Raw genomic sequence first — 18,245 nt, 5'->3', positions numbered from 1 at the left:
TTGTTGGGTCATAGAAGCCTATCATAACAGACACATACTGTCCTGGGAGGCATTGGGAAAAAGCTCTCAGTCTCCTTCCTTTCTCCAAGTTGGTCCCACTCTCTCATTTTGGAGGCAGATCCCCACTGTCCCTATTGCTAATTAGTGCTAATCACTATATGTTAATAATATCCATACAGATGTTTATATAATAGCTAACATTTGCAAAATCATGCTTTTCATCCAGAGAAGGAAAGGAACCCTTCGTGCAATTAGCCACCTATTAATTTTTCAGCTAAGCCAAATGTGCTGATTCTGACCTTAAAAGCCCTAAATAGTTTGGGGGTGTGAAATTTCTTTTTGTTTATCATCTAAGGTCCTGTGCTGGGGGTCTGGGTTCCTTTCTTGTCAGGTGCCCACTAGGTACTGGCCTTTTTAGTAACAATGCTGGTGTATGAAATGCTCTCCCCCTTTCTCAGGATTATTTGACCACTACACTATGCTCCTTCTAGATCCAACTCAAGATGTGTCTTTTTCAACGAACCTTTGGAACTGTCTAGGATTTGGCATTTGCCTTTGATTTGTTCTTGGCTGGAGTTTTTCATTGCAGCTGTTATGTTTTCTTGGAAATTCTCTGTAGACTGTGTTTAATATGGTTTTTATACCATTGTAAACACCAAGAGACTCAAGGTGTTTACAATGGTATAAAAACCATATTAAACACAGTCTGCAGAGAATTTCCAAGAAAACATAACAGCTGCAATGAAAAACTCCAGCCAAGAACAAATCAAAGGTAAATGCCAAATCCTGGACAGTTTCAAAGGTTCGTTGAAAAAGACACATCTTGAGTTGGATCTAGAAGGCGATATATACGCTTTCAAAAAAGAAAAGAAAAAAGCTTTGCCCTGCTCTTGAAACAAATTCAATTAAATCAACTTGCTTCTCATTCTCAGCAAGTTGCCCCTAGAGAAGGCTTTTTATTCTAGTTGTTAGGCAAGTGTATTAATATATAAAAGAATGTAACCTTGATTGAAATTACATAAGACATCTCTTGTGGCAACTACCCCAGCTATTATTGAAGTCTTGGTAAAGTTTTAATATTGCAGATTGGAGGTCAGGCTGAGGAGCGTCATAGGAAAGTCTTGTAAAGTAACCCACTGTCGATATTGTAGTAGGGAGAGGTGGGACTGAGTCTTGTTTAGATTCTAAAGGGGGGAAAAAAATCTCCCATACAAAACAAATTGCAGCAAAGGTCTCCCGCCCCCCGCTTTTCCGAAATTGCCTCCCTTTCAAGCCCAAACTCCGCTCTCTATCGCATACAGAACTTAGATCCGTCCATCTTGCTACCTTTTGAGAGGGAATAACACACCTGCATGCTGTCCAATCAGCTATGTTAAAAACCTGCATTTCTCCACTGATTTCTATGGGCAGGCAGCAATCATTTCCGACCCTGGTTAGAAAAGTCTATAGGAACAGGACACAGGTCCTGTGTGTCAGTCTAGCGATTGAGTCTATGCTTTAGGATCCACCCCTTTACTTGCGGAAATAAACTAAGAGAAATGAGGACGGACTACAGCGGAGTAAAAGTGTCCTCCTGCGCTCGCCTTAGGCCGGGCGGAAGTAATACGTCGGGTGTGCTGTTCGCAGTTGAGGGGCAGGGTAAAGTGCTGCTACACCTGGAAAAACCAAGTAACGGTCCCCCATCCTCTTTTGTCCGCCACCGCCGCTGCTATTTCCTTCATGGCGTTCATGTGTCAACGAGATTGCTGGATACAGCAGGTGTGGAAAGAAGCGAGATATATGGGCTGCAGGGGAGACTCTAATTCATATAATTATACGTGTGCTAATCCATGTAAAGGTAGTTTGTGCAAATTTGCATCATTGCCGATTAAGAAAGGTATCAGCCTAAATAGACAAGGATAGTTGCAAAATCTGTCTAGATTAAAAGGTATTGGACTAGAAACTTGCATTATCATCTGAGGCTGCGTCCGCATTATTTGTGTGTTCTATGCCATGCGTAGCCCACTGGTGGTAAATAGTGTAATTCTATAGATACAGATGCATCTGCCTAGGCAATCGCTGTTCTCTGTATTTCACATAATAGAACTGATACAGTGCCTTGTGTCATGCAATAAAATTACATAAAAATCCAATTAAAACACATGCCAACAGGAGAGGAGGGAGATGCTTTAACAAAGGGAAAGCAAGTGATGGCAGGAGAAAAAGTTCTTTCAAGAGCAGAGTTCACTTGTGGACTCTGGATCTTGGAACACATCCCCCCAGGAGGCTCTTCTGTGGTCTTGTTTTGGTGACAAATGAAAACATTTTTGTCCACCAGATATTCGGGATTTAACCAGAAGTGTAATTTGCTTGTAGCTTTGTTTTGGAATAGTTTTATTTAAATGTTTTCTTAATACTATATCTGTTTTCTTATATGTAAGCTGTCTTGGGAATATATGTTTTTAAAGTTATTTTAGAATTATAGTAAATGAATAAATATAAATACATTAAACTAGAGGTAAAATCTAATGGAGCTGAGTATATTCATTGCTGTGACAAAACTCATGCCAAAAAAAACCCCCAAACCCTTATAAGATAGCTCTACTTTCCTTTGGAGTACAGAAAGGAATTTGCCTACCAAAAGACCATTATTAATGTACATTCGGTTTTGTTATAAAGATAAAGTTGTGCTGTTCAGTCGGTGTCGACTTCTGACAATCACAGAGCCATGTGGTTTTCTTTGGTAGAATATAAGAGGGGTTTACCATTGTCATCTCCCGCGCAGTATGAGATGATGCCTTTCAGCATCTTCCTATATCACTGCTGCCCTATATAGGTGTTACCAGCGGGGATTCAAACTGGCAACCTCTTGCTTCCTAGGCAAGTTACTTCCCCACTGCACCATTAGGTGGCTTATGCTGAAATATTTATTCAGCATCTCTTTTTCTATCCCATACAGGGGTGTAACTACCATTCGGCAAGGGAAGACAGTTGTCTCTGGGCCCCACTGCCTTGAGGGCCTCCCAGAGGCTCATCACATGACTTCCCACCCATCCGTGTTGCACCCTCTATGAATTATGTTGAGTCTCTTGGAGATTGGCAGTAGCAGACAGTTAAAAAATGGTTAACCTTTCTCCCAGCCCTATTAGTTCTCCTGGTGTCTTGTGCTCCTCCCCTGCTTGGAAGAAAGAGAAAATCCAAGCCCCAATATGTATATGTGGGGGAATCTTTTATAGAGGGAAAATTCTTGTTGCACCCCTTGTAATTTCCTGCTGGATCCGCCCCCATGAACAAGATTCAATGTGAACTAGATATTCACCGTATTCATAATGGGGATGTGAGTGTGAGTGCACTATATATTGTGAAGTGTGTTTGTGTGTGTATCAGCGAGGGGCCTATTTTAATATCTTGTCTCTGGGCCCACTCCAACCTTGCTATGCCCCTGATCCCATACATTTGGCTCACAAAGTTTACATCTGTTTGATCTAGACTTTCTAGGTGTTCATTATCCCCAATCCTGAAGGCCTCCACATCTCCAGTAGTCACACTGACATGTATCTCCCTTTTTTTTCCTTCCCTAGTTTACCACACGGGTCTTCTCCTGCCACCCTGCAGAGTTACTCACAGAAACTGGAGGAAAGAAGGAGACTCTGCAAGGATTCCATGTCATCTTGCAAGACACTATTCTTTTCCCAGAAGGTGGAGGACAGGTACCAATATTTGCTCTTGGTCAGACCCAGAATAGAATATATTTTAGGGGCTACAACAGACCAAGGGATCTGGGGGGATCCAGGAAATTACAGGCCAGTCAGCTTAACTTCTGTGCTGGGTAAATTGATGGAAAGCATACTTAAGGACAAAATTGTTAAACATATAGAAGAAAAAGCCTTGCTGAAGGAGAACCAGCATGGCTCCTGCAAGGGAAAGTCTTGCCTCACTAACTTTTTGGAGTTCTTTGAGAGTGTTAACAGGCATGTGGATAAAGGTGATCTGGTTGACATAGTATACTTGGACATCCAAAAAGCTTTTGATAAGGTCCCCCACCAAAGGCAAGTAAATAAGGGGACAGGTTCATGTGTGGATTGGTAACTGGTTGAAGGACAGTAAACAGAGGGTAGGAATAAATGGACAGTTTTCACACTGGAGGGAAGTAGGAAGTGGGGTCCCCCAGGGATCGGTTCTGGGAACTTTGCCCTTTAACTTGTTCATAAATGATCTAGATGTTGGGGTAAGCAGTGAAGTGGCCAAATTTGCAGATGACACTGAACTATTTAAAGTAGTGAAATCCAAAACAGATTGTGAGGAGCTGCAGAAAGATCTCTCCAAACTGGGGTGGGTGGGTGACAAAATTATTATTATGATTATGATTTCTATACCACCCTTCCAAAAATGGCTCCGGGCGGTTTACACAGAGAAATAACAAACAAATAAGATGGCTCAATCAAAATGGCAAATGCGGTTCAATGTAAGCAAGTGTAAAGTGATGCATATTGGGACAGAATATGCAGGCTTTTAATTAGATTAGATTTTAAATTTTTAATGTTGGTTTTAAATGATGTTAATGTCAATGATTGTAATGTTTAAATGATTCTAATTGCTTAATTGATTTAGTTTTTATTTTAATTATGTTGTTTTGATGTCCACTACTCTGAGCCATTTTTGGAAGGGCAGTATATCAATCAAATAAATAAAATAAAATAATTAAAAAAACCCAACTTCACATATACGCTGATGGGATCTGTGCTGTCAGTGACTGACCAGGAGAGACATCTTGGGGTCATGATGGACAGCTCATTGAAAGTATCGACTTAGTGCGCTGCGGCTGTAAAAAAGGTTAATTCCATGCTAGGAGTCATTAGGGGAAAGGGGATTGAAAATCAAAATGCTAATATTGTAATGTCCTTATACAAATCTATGGTGCAGCCACATCTGGAGTACTGCGTATAACTTTGGTCACTGAATCTTAAGAAGGATATTGTAGAACTAGAAAAGGTGCAGAAGATGGCAACCAATATGATCAGGGGCCAGGAGCACCTTCCTTATGAGGCTAGGCTACAGCATCTGGGGCTCTTTACCTTGGAAAAAAGGTGACTAAGGGGAGACAGGATTGAGGTGTATAAAATTATGCATGGAGTGGATTGGGTGGACAGAGATAAATTTCTCTCTCTCACACACAACACTAGAACCAGGGGTCATCCCATGAAACTGAAGGTCGGGAAATTTAGGATCAACAAGAGGAAGTACTCTTTTACATAGCACATAATTAATCTATGGAATTCCTTGCCATGGGACGTGGTGATAGCCACCAGCTTGGATGGCTTTAAAAGGGGTTTAGACAAATTCATGGTCTATCAATGGCTACTAGTCTGGTGGCTGTGGGTCACCTCCAGGCTCAGAGGCACAATGCCTCTCAATACCAATTTCAGGGGAGCAACAGCAGGAGAGAGGGTATGCACAGCCCTCTTGCCTGTTGGCTTTCCAGAGGCATCTTGTGGACCACTGTGTGAAACAGGATGCTGGACTAGATAGGCCTTGGGCTTGATTCAGCGGGCTGTTTTTATGTTCCTATGTTAACATATTGTATATGCCTTAAGATTGTTTTCATTGATCCATCTAGTTACAAATGTTTGATTTGTTGCTCTTAAATCCCTTTTGTGTCTGTGATTCTCTTATTTTGGATATTTTTATTTACTTATTTATCATATTTATAAACCGCCTGATATGTGTATCCCTAGGCGATGTACTTAATTTACAATACAACAAATGTAAAAAACAGAATAAAAAGCAATTCAGAATTGTACAGAATAAAAACAATTAAACATAATTTTAAGCATAATTTAAAATAATTTTAACTAAAAGCCTGAGAATACAGGTGTGTCTTCAGGGTCTTTTTAAAAGCAATCACAGATGGATAAGCTCTTAGTTTGACAGGGAGCATATTCCAGAGCCCTGTGCAGCCACAGAGAAAGCCTGGTCCTGAGTCACCACCAAACAAGCCAACAGCAACTGTAACCAGATCTCCCCAGATGATCTTAATAGGCGGCAGGGTTCATGACAAAGGAGGTGCTCTCTTAAGTCATTCTTAAAAGCCGTGTCTATTATTTCCAAATCTCTCAGACGGTCTAGAAGGATATCGTTGTTGATGGTATCAAAGCCACTGAGATAGCCAATAGAACCAACAGAGTTGCACTCCCTCTGTCAGATCCCTGGCAAAAGTCATCAATCAGGCCAAGGCCATCTCAGTCTCATAACCCACTCTAAAGCCAGTTTGAAATAGGTCTAGATAACCCATTTCTTCTGAGACTGCTTAAAGCTGGTGAACTACCACCCTGATCACCTTACCTTACTAGATTGGAGACCAGCCTTTTATTACCCATCCCCAAGGGATCTAGGGCAGGCATCTTTAGAAGAGGTCTAACCATTGCCTCCTTCAAGCAAGGAGGCATCCTGCCCTCCCTCAGTGAGGCATTAATGATGTCAATTAGGCCAGCTCCAATAACCTCCCTGTGAGATGAGTTCAGCCATGTAGGGCAAGAATCCAAAGAACAGACAGTATGCCATACAGCTCCAAGCAATTTGTCCATATGTTCAGGAGTCACAAATTGAAACTTATCCAATCTAATCCTACAAGAGGAATTGCTGGCCACCCCCATAACTGACTGCAGGAATACCAGAGTCCAGTCAGCCTGGATGCAAGAGATTTTATCGGCAAAGAACTCATTAAAAGTGTCACAATGAGACATTGTTTCTGGAAAGGGTCATAATAGAATCTGGTTGGGCCAAGGCGGAGAAAATGGCCTTTGCCAGCATACTCTGTAGTGGATCCCATTACTATTGGCAGTTGCAAATAACTCAAATTGGCTTGTTTTGCACATGGCTTTTTTGTGATGTACAACTGAACAGTACATCACAAAAGGGCCCACAAGAAGCTGGGCCAGTAATGTTTGCCTGTTTCTTCCAGCCTGATGACCGGGGGTTCATAAATGATATTCCAGTGCTTAGAGTCATCCGACAAGGGCCAGATGCTCTACACTTCATCCAGACTCCCCTTGAGCCAGACACTGAAGTGCGGCTAGTACTAGATTGGGATCGGCGGTTTGACCACATGCAGCAGCATTCAGGTGAGAAAAACTGGTGAAAGTGACACCCAGAAATGTGGGTGGGGCAGCAATAGCAGAAAACACAACTTTAAATCTTTTAAAAATCTTCTAATGCAGGGGGCGGGGGTTGAGGAGAAACTGAGCTGCTGCATAATTGTTTCTTCCAGGACAACATCTTATCACAGCTTTAGCAGATCTGATGTTTGGATTCAAGACAACATCATGGTGAGCAAGACACAACTCTGCTTAATCAGTTTCCTCCTTTTAAGAACATAAGAACAGCCCTGCTGGATCAGGCCTAAGGCCCACCTAGTCCAGCATCCTGTTTCACACAGTGGCCCACCAGATGCCACTGGAAGCCTACAGGCAGGAGTTGAGGGCATGCCCTCCCTCCTGCTGTTACTCCCCTGCAACTGGTACTCAGAGGCATCCTGCCTTTGAGGCTGGAGGTGGCCTATAGCCCTCCAACTAGTGTTGGCTGTCACCACATCTTGTGGCAGAGAATTCCACAAGTTGATGATGCGTTTTGTGAAAAAATACTTCCGTTTGTTGGTCCTAGACTTCCTGGCAATCAATTTCCTGCGATGACCCCTGGTTCTAGTGTTATGTGAGAGGGAGAAGAATTGTTCTCTCTCCACTTTCTCCACACCATGCATGATTTTATAGACCTCTATCATGTCTCCCTGCAGTCGTTTTTTCCCTAAACTAAATAGCCCCCAGTGTTGTAGCCTTGCCTCATAAGGAAGGTGATCTAGGCCCCAATCATCTTGGTTGCCCTCTTCTGCACCTTTTACAGTTCAACAATGTCTACAATGTCTCCAGTTCTATAATGAAGGGTGGTGGAGAGCCAATAGCTGCAGGAGGGTGCCCAGGTGTGGCCAGTGAAGATTGCCTCAGTCAGGTGGAGGAGTAAAGCCCCTCCCCACCCTTACCAACCTGCTCTACTCATACTCTTGCGTACCTGCTCTACTCATACTCTTGCGTACCTGCTCTACTCATATTATCATTTGCAAGAGGTTTAATTCTGCATTACTGTTCTCCATGCAAGAATGTAATACAGATCTGAATCATTATTGCCAATCACATGTGCAATTGGCTTAACGATGCAACAATGTATGCAATTAGCCACCTCTCCCCCCTACCCTCCACTGCTCTAATAATACCCACAAACCTGTTGCCGGTTTGGAATACTTATCAGCAACAGCAAACATGTAATTTCCACCTTTGGGAGTAGAAAATCACAGACATGTGTCCAATTGAGCTAGGCTAAACATGAATACAGAACATAGCCTAGATATTTGTAGGTGCAGCAAATTGTGAATGAACCATTGCTGGATCCCCACATGGGAGGCAGGTTTTTTTTGTAGAGGGCTGCTCTCTTGGCATGTGGCTTTTCTGAGCACAGGAATGAGCCAGTGACTAAGGGTCTGTCTGTAAACACCTTGAGAAATTGAGGTCCTGAGGGGAGTGCAAGTTGTTGAGAAGCTGCATAGATCACTCTTCAGATCTTTATTAATAATGCCCTGAGATAAAACTATAAATCATTAGTGAAGCTATGTTACAGACTAATCAACACGACAAGACAGCCACAAGGCAATATATTTCCAAAGCTCTTGAAGCCATTGTGAAGAACTAAATGTACATCAGTGCGTTGTAGCCTAGTATTCTAGTTTATAGAGAAAGAGAGAAATTATTCCACAATATTGTATTACTTCACAATTTTCTACATTTTTCCTGTTAAGATATCAAACGTTTGTGTCAGCAAATTTTTGGATTAAAGATTAAAGCGCATGCTTTAGAGGGAACAGTGGACAAGCCTATCAATGGCTACTAGTCTGAGGGCTATAGGCTACCTCCAGCCTCTGAGGCCAGATGCCTATAAATACCAGTTGCAGGGGAGTAGCAGTAGGAGAGAGGGCGTGCCCTCAGCTCTTGCCTGTGGGCTTCCCAGAGGCATCCGGTGGGCCACTGTGTGAAGCAGGATGCTGGACTAGATGGGCCTTGGGCCTGATCCAGCAGGGCTGTTCTCATGTTCTTGTTGTTTTCATCTTGAGGGAGATCCTAAGGTTAACAAACATGTAGCCATAAAAAAAATGTGGAGTCTGGCAAGATAGAAGCAAAGAATTCTAGGAGCTATGTAAAGTGCTTAAGCTTTGTTTCTGTGTAATAGTCCTTAATCAAAATATGGTGTTGGGGGGGCCAAGAGTTCTGTATTAGCACAGTAGTAGAAGACATGTTACATGTGCAGAGGGGCCCAATTTCAATCCCTGGCATCTCTAAGTAGAAGGGCTGGAAAAGACCCATGTCTGAAACCTTGGAGAGCTGCTGCCAGTCAGTGTAGACTGTATTGGGCTTTGGATGAACTAATGACCTGACTCAGTACTGAGGCGAGTCCCTCTTTTCTTGTTTCTCTGAATTTCAACTGACATAATGGGATTAGACGGGTGCTGAGGGCTACCAACAGTTTCTTGCTCTAAGTTGAAAGTATATTCCACATTCACCTCAACACAAATTAGGCCAACGTAAGTATTTAACAAATTCCTGAGGTTTCAGATCAAACAAGCTTTGGATGAACCAATGGTCTGAGTCAATATCTAAAGTTGTAAGAAGACTCTCTGCATGGAGGGTTCTCTCCCTGGTGATGGGGGGAAAGATTGCCTCTCTCCCACCTTCTGCAGGGAGCTGGGTCGCCAGAGAAGCACTATTGAACTGGACACCACTTCAATGACAGCAGCTCAGGTGGCAGCCCTTGAGCAGAACGTGAATGAAAAGATCCGTGCCCGAATCCCTGTGGTGGTGCGGGAGTTGGCAGTGGGCGATCCTGAAGTTGAGATGGTAAGGAGAGTCTGGGCCAAGCAGAGGTGCACCTAGATAATTTTGGAGGCTGGACCTAATGGCCTTTGGAGGCTCCCCTGCTGCAAGTTAAGCATAATTTTTTAACACATAGGTTCTTGAGGGCACAAACCACACCACTCAGGACAGACTAAAGAGGATTTGGGGGCCCTCGGGGTGTGGAGGCCCTGGACTTCAGTCCTGAAGTCTAGGGGTAAAAGCTCCTCTGGGGTCAAGGAGAGCTGCCCCATGGCCTTCTCTAACAAGGCATTGTATTTCAGGTGAGGAGCCGTGGCTTGCCGGATGACCACACTGGGCCTGTTCGGATAATAAGCATTGAGGGCATTGATGCCAACATGTGTTGTGGCACACACGTCTCCAACCTCAGTGACCTGCAGGTGAGTCATGCGACAGGAGCTTGTAACCTCAAAATCACAGCCCCTGCAAATTGAATCCTGTCAGAGATTAGCACTAGTCACATCTGTGCTTTGTGTGGAAATGCTGGCCAACATCCAACTCTCAGGGATTTCGGCATAGGTGGCTGCATAGGAAGAAGGGATCTCCAAAATCACACACCCCTTTCTCAACAAAAACACACTTCTGCTGGCACACTGCTTGTCTGAATGTTGGCCCATGTTCCATGGGGACCATGGAACACCACATGTGAGGCCCCTTTGTGGTGCCTCACTCTTGACCCTGTGACTATAAGGGACAAGATCAAAGCAGACATAATACCTTCCTAACATGAATCTCTCACTCAGAGGTACTGTGTGTTTGTTTTAAAGGTAATTAAGCTGTTGGGCACCGAAAAGGGGAAAAAGAACAAGACCAATTTAGTTTTCCTTGCTGGGAACCGAGTGCTGAAAGCTCTGGAGCGAAGCCATGCCACCGAGAAGGCCTTCACATCACTGCTTAAGCAAGTACTCGTTATCTTCTATCCTAGAGAATGCAAGGAACTACACACAATCTCCAGAAATATATAAAAAATATCAACCTGTGCATTTCATTCAAAATGCCAAAGCTGCAGCTGCAAAGAGTTGGATTTTTCTCTCCTTAAGGCAAACAATAATACCTCTCTGTAATCTTGGGGCTCAGGGCATGTAATTTAAGCTTTTCAAGTCGCACATTAAGTAAGAAGATGACTGTTCCCAATCAGTGCAACCATTTGTATTACTACTCAATGCCAGTTTGGTTCAGATGTCACATGGCACCACAGTTAAATCTTGGTTCTATGTGACGTTCACAAGCCTTGGGAGCACACATCCCCCTCCTGCCCACCTAAGCCTCAGAACAATTCTACCTACAAATTCAGATATTGGTTGCAACATCAAAGATTGATCATAATATCTGAACTGACCTGTCTTGGTTTATGCTGGTTTATGCAATTTCCTTAAAATGCAGGATTTGAAACCCACTTCAAACCTTGGGTTCTGATCTTAGTTTATTTCAAGGAAATAAGTTAGAATAAACCAAGATGGGTCAGTTCAGATATTATGACTAATTCTGATTTGTTTTTAATCTCGATCAGAAGTAGAATTCTGCTGAGGATCATGCAAACACTCCTGAGGCTCAAGAACATCATGCAGAACCAGAATTTAACCATGTTTCCACATAATGTATGAACCAGCCTGTCCCCCTTTTAACACAAGCTGTCTCTTTGTCCACGTAATGTAACTTTCCTCCCACATAACCCCACTCCAAGCTTGTCCTCCCTTAGGAGGGTATGATAATGCTCCCTAAGAATCCTTCTTTTCCTCAAGATGGCATTGTTGTTTTAGGAACGGTCCAGAGGAACATGTGGAAGCTGTGAAGAGGCTACAGAACTCAGTGAAGCAGTTTCAGAAGGTACAACTGGCTGGCACTTGGTGTCCCCCTTTGGAGGGGTCTGGAATCTGGATTCCCAGTGCTGGGATTGGGATCTGTCACCAGCTCTCATTAGCAATCAGATAGGATCTGTGACTTATAGCAGTCAAGATTAAACCCAATAGGTAACATCATAGGGAGACAATGAGGTCATTCACACAGTCAAAAACCCAGTTTGGGAGATGTGTGTGCTCCCAATTTTCGGTTGTGTGGAAGCAAGGTTGGAGGAAAACCTGAGTAGAAGCAAGCGAGAATGTGGAAACAAGATAGGAGGAAAAGCTACCCAGGTTTTCCTCCTACCTTGCTTCCACACAACTGAAAATTGGAGCACACACAGCTCCCAAACACGGTTTTCTGACTGTGTGAATGACCTCATTGTCTCCCTATGATGTTACCTATCATAGTGAGGCTCTCCACATGAGCAGTGTGGAGAGCCTGCAGGGCTTCTGCGGAGAGAGCGGGCTTGACCTGTTCTCCCCACAGATGAGCTCTTCTGCTCCCTGCAGACGAGCACGGAGCCCTAGGCAGCCAATCGGCTGCCCACACAATGACTGGCTCCATCATGGAGCCCATAGGGGCAGCAGGGGCCGTCTGGCCCCCAAAAGTCTCAGGATGCCTCATGCGAGTGTGCGGGGCATTCTGGGGGGACCCCCAACGACGGGAGGCTTGCTGCAGCCTCCCAGTCAGGGGTCTACTCGTGAGTTGCCACGGTGTCTCACGATCTTAAAAATGGGGTTAGTGAAGTGCTCACTTTGCTAACCTCAAATGAGGTTAGGGGAGGGCTACTTTGGTGGGCTAGCCAGTGGTTCTCACGATGGGGGAGCAGTGGAGTGGTCTCCGTTAGCCCAGTTTTCCCCATCGTGAGAATAGCCTCAGTAACTTTTACCCAGGTTTCCCTCTAACCTTGTTTCCACACAACCGGAAATTGGGAGCATACACAGTTCCCAAACCCAGGCTGAACAGTTTTTGATTGTGTGAATGACCACAATAGTTGGCAAAGGAAGATGGAAGCTAGGATTGAAAAAGACGGATCAAGAAAGAGCAGCAGTCATAACCAATAGTCTGGGATATTGGCTCTGACTGTTGATATTATTCAGGATGCTTTGGCCTGATCTGGAAGGAATTATTTGGCTTTTAGACAGTGAGAAGTCCAGACTGAACCAATCGTGGCCAGGGTGGCTCTGTAAAATATTAGGGGCAGGAAGTCCTTCTGACTCTGCCTCCTAAAGAATCCTAGAAGTTCCCTTACAGCTGTTTTGATATTTATGTCCAGGACGTGGTCTGACAAATCCACAGAGAGACAAATTTCAGCCTTGACCTTTCTGAGAATTCCCTTGCCTGCTCTGTCCCTCACTCCAGCTTCCGTGTGGCAATGAAGTGATGCACTCAGCACAGTCGTTTATTATGTACTTTCTTTTCAGAGCAACTTGAATCTGCTGAGAGATTTGGCTGTTCTTACTGCTCACAGTTTCAAAACTAACCTGGCTCAGGAACCACTGTTTGTGTTGCACAGGTGAGTGAAAAGGTAGTTCAGTGTATGGGTTTGCATGAGATCTATGTGGAAAGGTTCAAATTCCCAGAGCCCACATGCCTGAAAAAAGGGATCATTCTGGATGCCAGGAACTTTCTCCGCCCAAAATAGGATGCTGATTTTAACAACTGGAAAACATTCATATTTGGGGACTGTTACTTCCGTCGTCCCCCCCCCCCCGCCCCCCCCCCCAACTACATGCTTTTAAAGTCCATCATGGTGAAAGATGGGTACTACAAATATAATATTTTAAAACTTTGGATCAGTAAAACTAAAAATTTGAAACTAAAATTTAATACTTTTAAAATGATTCTCAGCTAGTCCAGATGTTAGAAGTTTTCTTCATGTGAGACTGGTGGATCTATTGTGGTAGGTATGGTAGAGGTGGGGTTTAGGCTTCCTTATTCCAGATCTTGGGGTGGGAAGAAAAGTTGTCATGGGTTCCTAGAACATCTTATCTCTCTATGCAGGAAAGATGGCGATTCTGAGTTCATGAACATCATTGCGAATGAGATTGGCACAGAGGTGAGTCCATCCTTCCTTATTTCTCTGAATTTTGCCCCACATGTAATGGGGTTGTATAGGGCCACCAAAGGCATCGTGCTTAAGTTGAAAGTAGGTTTCATACTCTCCTCAACACAAATCAGGACAACCTTGGCATTTAACAACTTTACTTAGAGTAGTAATAGTTAAGGTTTAAGAAATTGTGTGCAGATGTGTATTATGAGTCACTGTGAATATAACATAGCAGAAGGAAGGAGATGTAGTGAGATTAGTTAGCTGTGAAGCTAACAAGGACTTAAATGAGTTCCAACAAATTCGTAGGAATACCAGAACCCACCAAAATATAGAGGCTATTCCCACAATCAGCCGAAATCGGGCTAGGGGAGCCTAGCCCGATTTTGGCTGATCGTGTGAGCCACCGGGCTCACAGGCGAGCCTGGTTGCCTCCTGGTGGTTAACCCACCTAAGTAGCCTTCCCCTTACACTGGGTTTGCGGAGCAAGTGCTCCACAAACCCGGTTTTTTAAATCCTGAGTAGCCGTGCCGTGGCTCCTCACAAGTAGACCCCCGGAGGGGAAGTGAAAAGCCGCCTCCCAGATCCGGGGGTGTCTCCAGCATGCTCTGCGCGCTCACGCAAAGCATGCTGGAGCTTCTGGGGGCCGATCGGCCCCCGCTCTCCCCAGCACCCGCTGGCTCCATTACGGAGCCAGCAGTTGTGTGGGCGGCCGCTTCGGCCTCCCAGAGCAGACAGTCTGCTCGTGTACGGGGAGAGTAGGCTAAGCCCTCTCTCCCCGCTCACCTTTAGAAACCGAGTCTCACTGATCGTGAGACCCGGCTCATAGTCATTTAATAGAAAACTATAATCTAGAAGTATGCATGAGCCTCCAAAGAACTATATAACCTGTAGGGGGAAAAAATTGCAAATCACTGAACACTATGAACTCAGTAAATATAGAAGAAATTTAATAAAGTCTTAGCTAAAACATATAACCATAGATGCTCTTAATGAATACACAAACCAATCTAAAGCATGAGTCAAAACAATGGAGTTCAAAACGGACTTCACTGCTGGCGACTTCAGAGTGAACGTAGACAAAGTGCCACAACTTGCCATCCAATCATTCATGAGGTTTCCGTCTAAATTTCTAGATGTCCAATTTAATAGATGAACAGTCAAATCAATTATAAATGAAGTGAAAATGCAAGCTGTATCTTGTAAAGAGCCAAAATCAGCCACAGAACATACAAGGAAAAAATCTTCCAGTACTTTTCTAACATTGCCAAATGCATTTTGGCCTTAGCAAGGCCTTCTTCAGTGACATTACTTCAATAGAAGAAGCCTTGTTGTTCTCAGAATGGTAGTATACAATCATATTAAACCAGGTGTTTATTCCTGGGTTGTATAGTTTCAGAGGTCTTATTGCTTTTGATATCTTAATCAAATGGCTTATCAGTTCATAATATCTGTTTTCAGTAGATGCCACCGAAGAAGGCCTTGCTGAGGCTGAAATGCATTTGGCAATATTAGAAAAGTATTGGAAGAATTTATAGTGTTCCGAGGTTTGGAAATTTATTATCTACAGGTTATATAGTTCTTTGGAGGCACATGCATACTTCTAGATTATAGTTTACTATTAGATGATATCGTCGTGGGTTCTTTTTTGGTATATCTGTGAGATTAAATGAGAGCATAAAGTGATTATTAATAGTTTAATTCTAAATCAACAATTCTGTGGTTAAAACAATTATACGGGAGAACTTTAGTATTCACAGGGGTTCTGTTCTCTGATACTACCATGGATACAGAAACCGTGAATACTGGAACATTGGGTCTATGGAAATTGAGGAGTTAAGTTCCCGTAGGTTGGGGAAAGTCCCCCAAATGGGGCAAAAGGCCATAGAAATGTGGGAGGAAGTGGCCTACCATGCCTCATGGTCCCCAGCAGTGCCGCCCAACAGTGGAGCATCGGCTGAAAATAGCATTTTTTCTGGGTTTTTGTTTTTTGTTTTGCAAAAGGAGCCATAAAATGGTTTCCGTTCTCAAAAGGGCAGCTGGAAATGATCTCCGAGGTCATTTCCAGCCATCCCCACCTTGTGGATAAGGGGATTTAACCCTTTTTTACCCTCCCGCCCCCTGCGTATACTGAGGTCGGGTGTCTGTTACCCGACTGCAGATACACGAGTCCACAGATGCAGGATCCGCAGATAACGAGGTTCTACTGTACATGTAATACTACCTAGTAGCAATTAAAAATAAAGAGGTTATAGCAAAAGGTTTCCAACTTACTTCAAGATATCAAAGAAGACTGGCTAAAGTTTCTAATAGTTAGCAGAATGACAGTTGTATGACCTTTCTCCAAAGTGGTCACTCTTAAACAGATTCAGGAGCAACTGATATGCCATTGCTCTGGTTACCTTATAAGCCACCATATGATTGTTCAATTTAGAATGCAAAACTTCCCTAACTGCCTAAACTAAATTGAATCTGATTTATTTCTCAGAATGACTTCACAGCTGCATCCATAAATAACAACTTCTATCTCAAATGGCTTAAAGGTCTTAAAATTTCTTTCTGTCTTTGCTTACATCCTGGATTGGACTCATATCTTTGAGTCGCACCTGATCCCATTATAGGCACAAGTGAAGAATTTCCAAATTGCAGTTACCCCAAACATTGTCAAAGCAGATGTGCAATCTAGGTTGACAACATCAGCGTCCCCATCCCTATAAAACTAGCTCCTGAAACACTCATCTTTCCAGGCTGTTGCTATCCCATCTCTGACCTACATACTTCCCTCAAAGTATGGCAACAGCCACAAAACACAGCTCCTCTGAATACCTTAAAATGGCTGCCAGATGCAGCTGTGGGAATCAGTGGAATGTATGCATTGCAGGTGGTAGTGATAGACCACCAGAAACCTGTCTTACCAAATCCTGTTCAGTTGTGAGTGTTTTTGCAGTATAGCAGCAGCTCTGAAACTCTGTCCTTTCAACAGAAAACTCTCATTTTCCTGTCTGTGGGTGATGAAAAGGCAGCTGGGCTTTTCCTACTTGCAGGACCTCCAGAAATGGTGGAAAAACTAGGCCCCAGGTGAGTCACTCCTCACTTAAGCCAGCTGGAGAAATTAAATTAAGTTTCTGGATTGGTGGGAGTGGTAGGGGAGGGATGATCTGTTTCTGTCGGCTCCTCACAAGTTGTTGGAGAGCTTTGAACAAGAATGATTATTGAGTATCCATCTGCCAGTTGTAGGGCTGAGAGCAAACCAACCAGGATATATATAGCTTTGGTGCCTTCTGTGGGAGCCCATTGGGAAACAAAGCAGTTTTAAGGCTGGTGGGCGGGAAAGGTAATTGAGCAGATCACACCAACTCGGATTCTGTTTTTTCTTACAAGGGTGGCTGAACTGCTGGAAGGGAAAGGAGCTGGGAAACACGGCCGCTTCCAGGGCAAAGCCACACGGATGAGCCGGCGAACAGAGGTGGAGGCCCTCCTCCAGGAGTGTATCAATCACAAAAACACAGAGCAATGATGGGATGGACAAAAGACAAATGGTTGGCATGAGAAAGATAATGGAGAAAAGGTCCAGTCTCAGTTCCCCTTAAGGACTATAAACTAATACAATTAAAATGTCTTCTCTGTCATCCTCCTTCATGCTTGCCAGGAGGAGCTGGTTCGTTAGTGGTCTGATTTTGCAGAGGAGAGTCATGTTGGAAGCAAGAGTACTCTTAGGGATAAATATTTGTAAGGGTGAGGCGTGGGGGTTTAAAGTCTACTCTGGAAGCACGTGCCCCCTAATCCAAGTGAGAAAGACACTACAGAAGCTCAGAAGCACTCTCCATGACTTTACATGCCCCCCAACTGGGCTCTTTTCGAAATTGAGCACTGCCGGGGTTTGCTGCAGCTTCTCTTTTTGATGGCTTCAGCTATGCCTCTGAGAACTGTCCTTTGTGTACCAGTTAGGTACACAACCTAGAGATCAATTTGTCTAACCTAGTCTTGTGTTGCACTTCAGTATCCCGCCATCTCTGTAATCCATTATCCCACCTTATCCAGACTTTAATGAGACCCAAGCAGCATGGTATATCATACACAGTGCACCACAGCTGAGGTGCCAGAAATAGAGGGAAGACTAAATACATATGTGTCCTAAACATGCTTACTGATAAGTACCGTAAGTCTCAGCTGTGGACAGTCCTACCTGTTATACATTATGTTTACATGAGTAAGTTGCTCATAAGGGAGACAAGCATGTTAGTGTACCAATGCCAAGATGATGCTATTGGCTAGAGTTTCCTGACTCATGCATGTCATTGAATACATGAGTTTGTTTCTTGCAAGGTGTGAAGCAGCCCTGATTTGTTTCCCAGAAAGCATGCTTAGGAGATTTGCAACCGAACCACCCATAACTGGGTGGTTTGTTCAAGCAAGTGCCTCTT

The 18,245-nt window shown here is 43.7% G+C and overlaps 1 protein-coding gene across 2 annotated transcripts in view; it reads left to right on the top strand.

Moving 5' to 3' along the window:
* The window catches only part of PTGES3L (prostaglandin E synthase 3 like), a 33,365-nt gene extending 15,915 nt beyond the window's left edge, over positions 1–17,450 (top strand). The window contains exons 1-12 of one of the 2 annotated variants that reach the window (XM_053260071.1): positions 1,571–1,758; positions 3,561–3,689; positions 6,941–7,100; positions 7,247–7,304; positions 9,758–9,914; positions 10,193–10,309; positions 10,697–10,827; positions 11,690–11,756; positions 13,196–13,287; positions 13,776–13,830; positions 16,805–16,899; positions 17,203–17,450. In XM_053260071.1, coding sequence (XP_053116046.1) covers positions 1,720–1,758; positions 3,561–3,689; positions 6,941–7,100; positions 7,247–7,304; positions 9,758–9,914; positions 10,193–10,309; positions 10,697–10,827; positions 11,690–11,756; positions 13,196–13,287; positions 13,776–13,830; positions 16,805–16,899; positions 17,203–17,338 — 1,236 coding nt within the window. In that variant the 5' untranslated portion in view covers positions 1,571–1,719 and the 3' untranslated portion in view covers positions 17,339–17,450. Of the gene's footprint in view, positions 1–1,570; positions 1,759–3,560; positions 3,690–6,940; positions 7,101–7,246; positions 7,305–9,757; positions 9,915–10,192; positions 10,310–10,696; positions 10,828–11,689; positions 11,757–13,195; positions 13,288–13,775; positions 13,831–16,804; positions 16,900–17,202 lie in introns of those variants that run through there. The other variant, XM_053260073.1, reaches the window with a different exon arrangement.
* Positions 17,451–18,245: the final 795 nt, after the last annotated feature.

This window comes from Hemicordylus capensis, chromosome 6 (assembly GCF_027244095.1).
Source record: "Hemicordylus capensis ecotype Gifberg chromosome 6, rHemCap1.1.pri, whole genome shotgun sequence".
NCBI lineage: Eukaryota > Metazoa > Chordata > Lepidosauria > Squamata > Cordylidae > Hemicordylus > Hemicordylus capensis.
The sequence above is the reverse complement of the archived record's forward strand: the minus strand, read 5'-3'. Positions and strand labels throughout refer to the sequence as shown.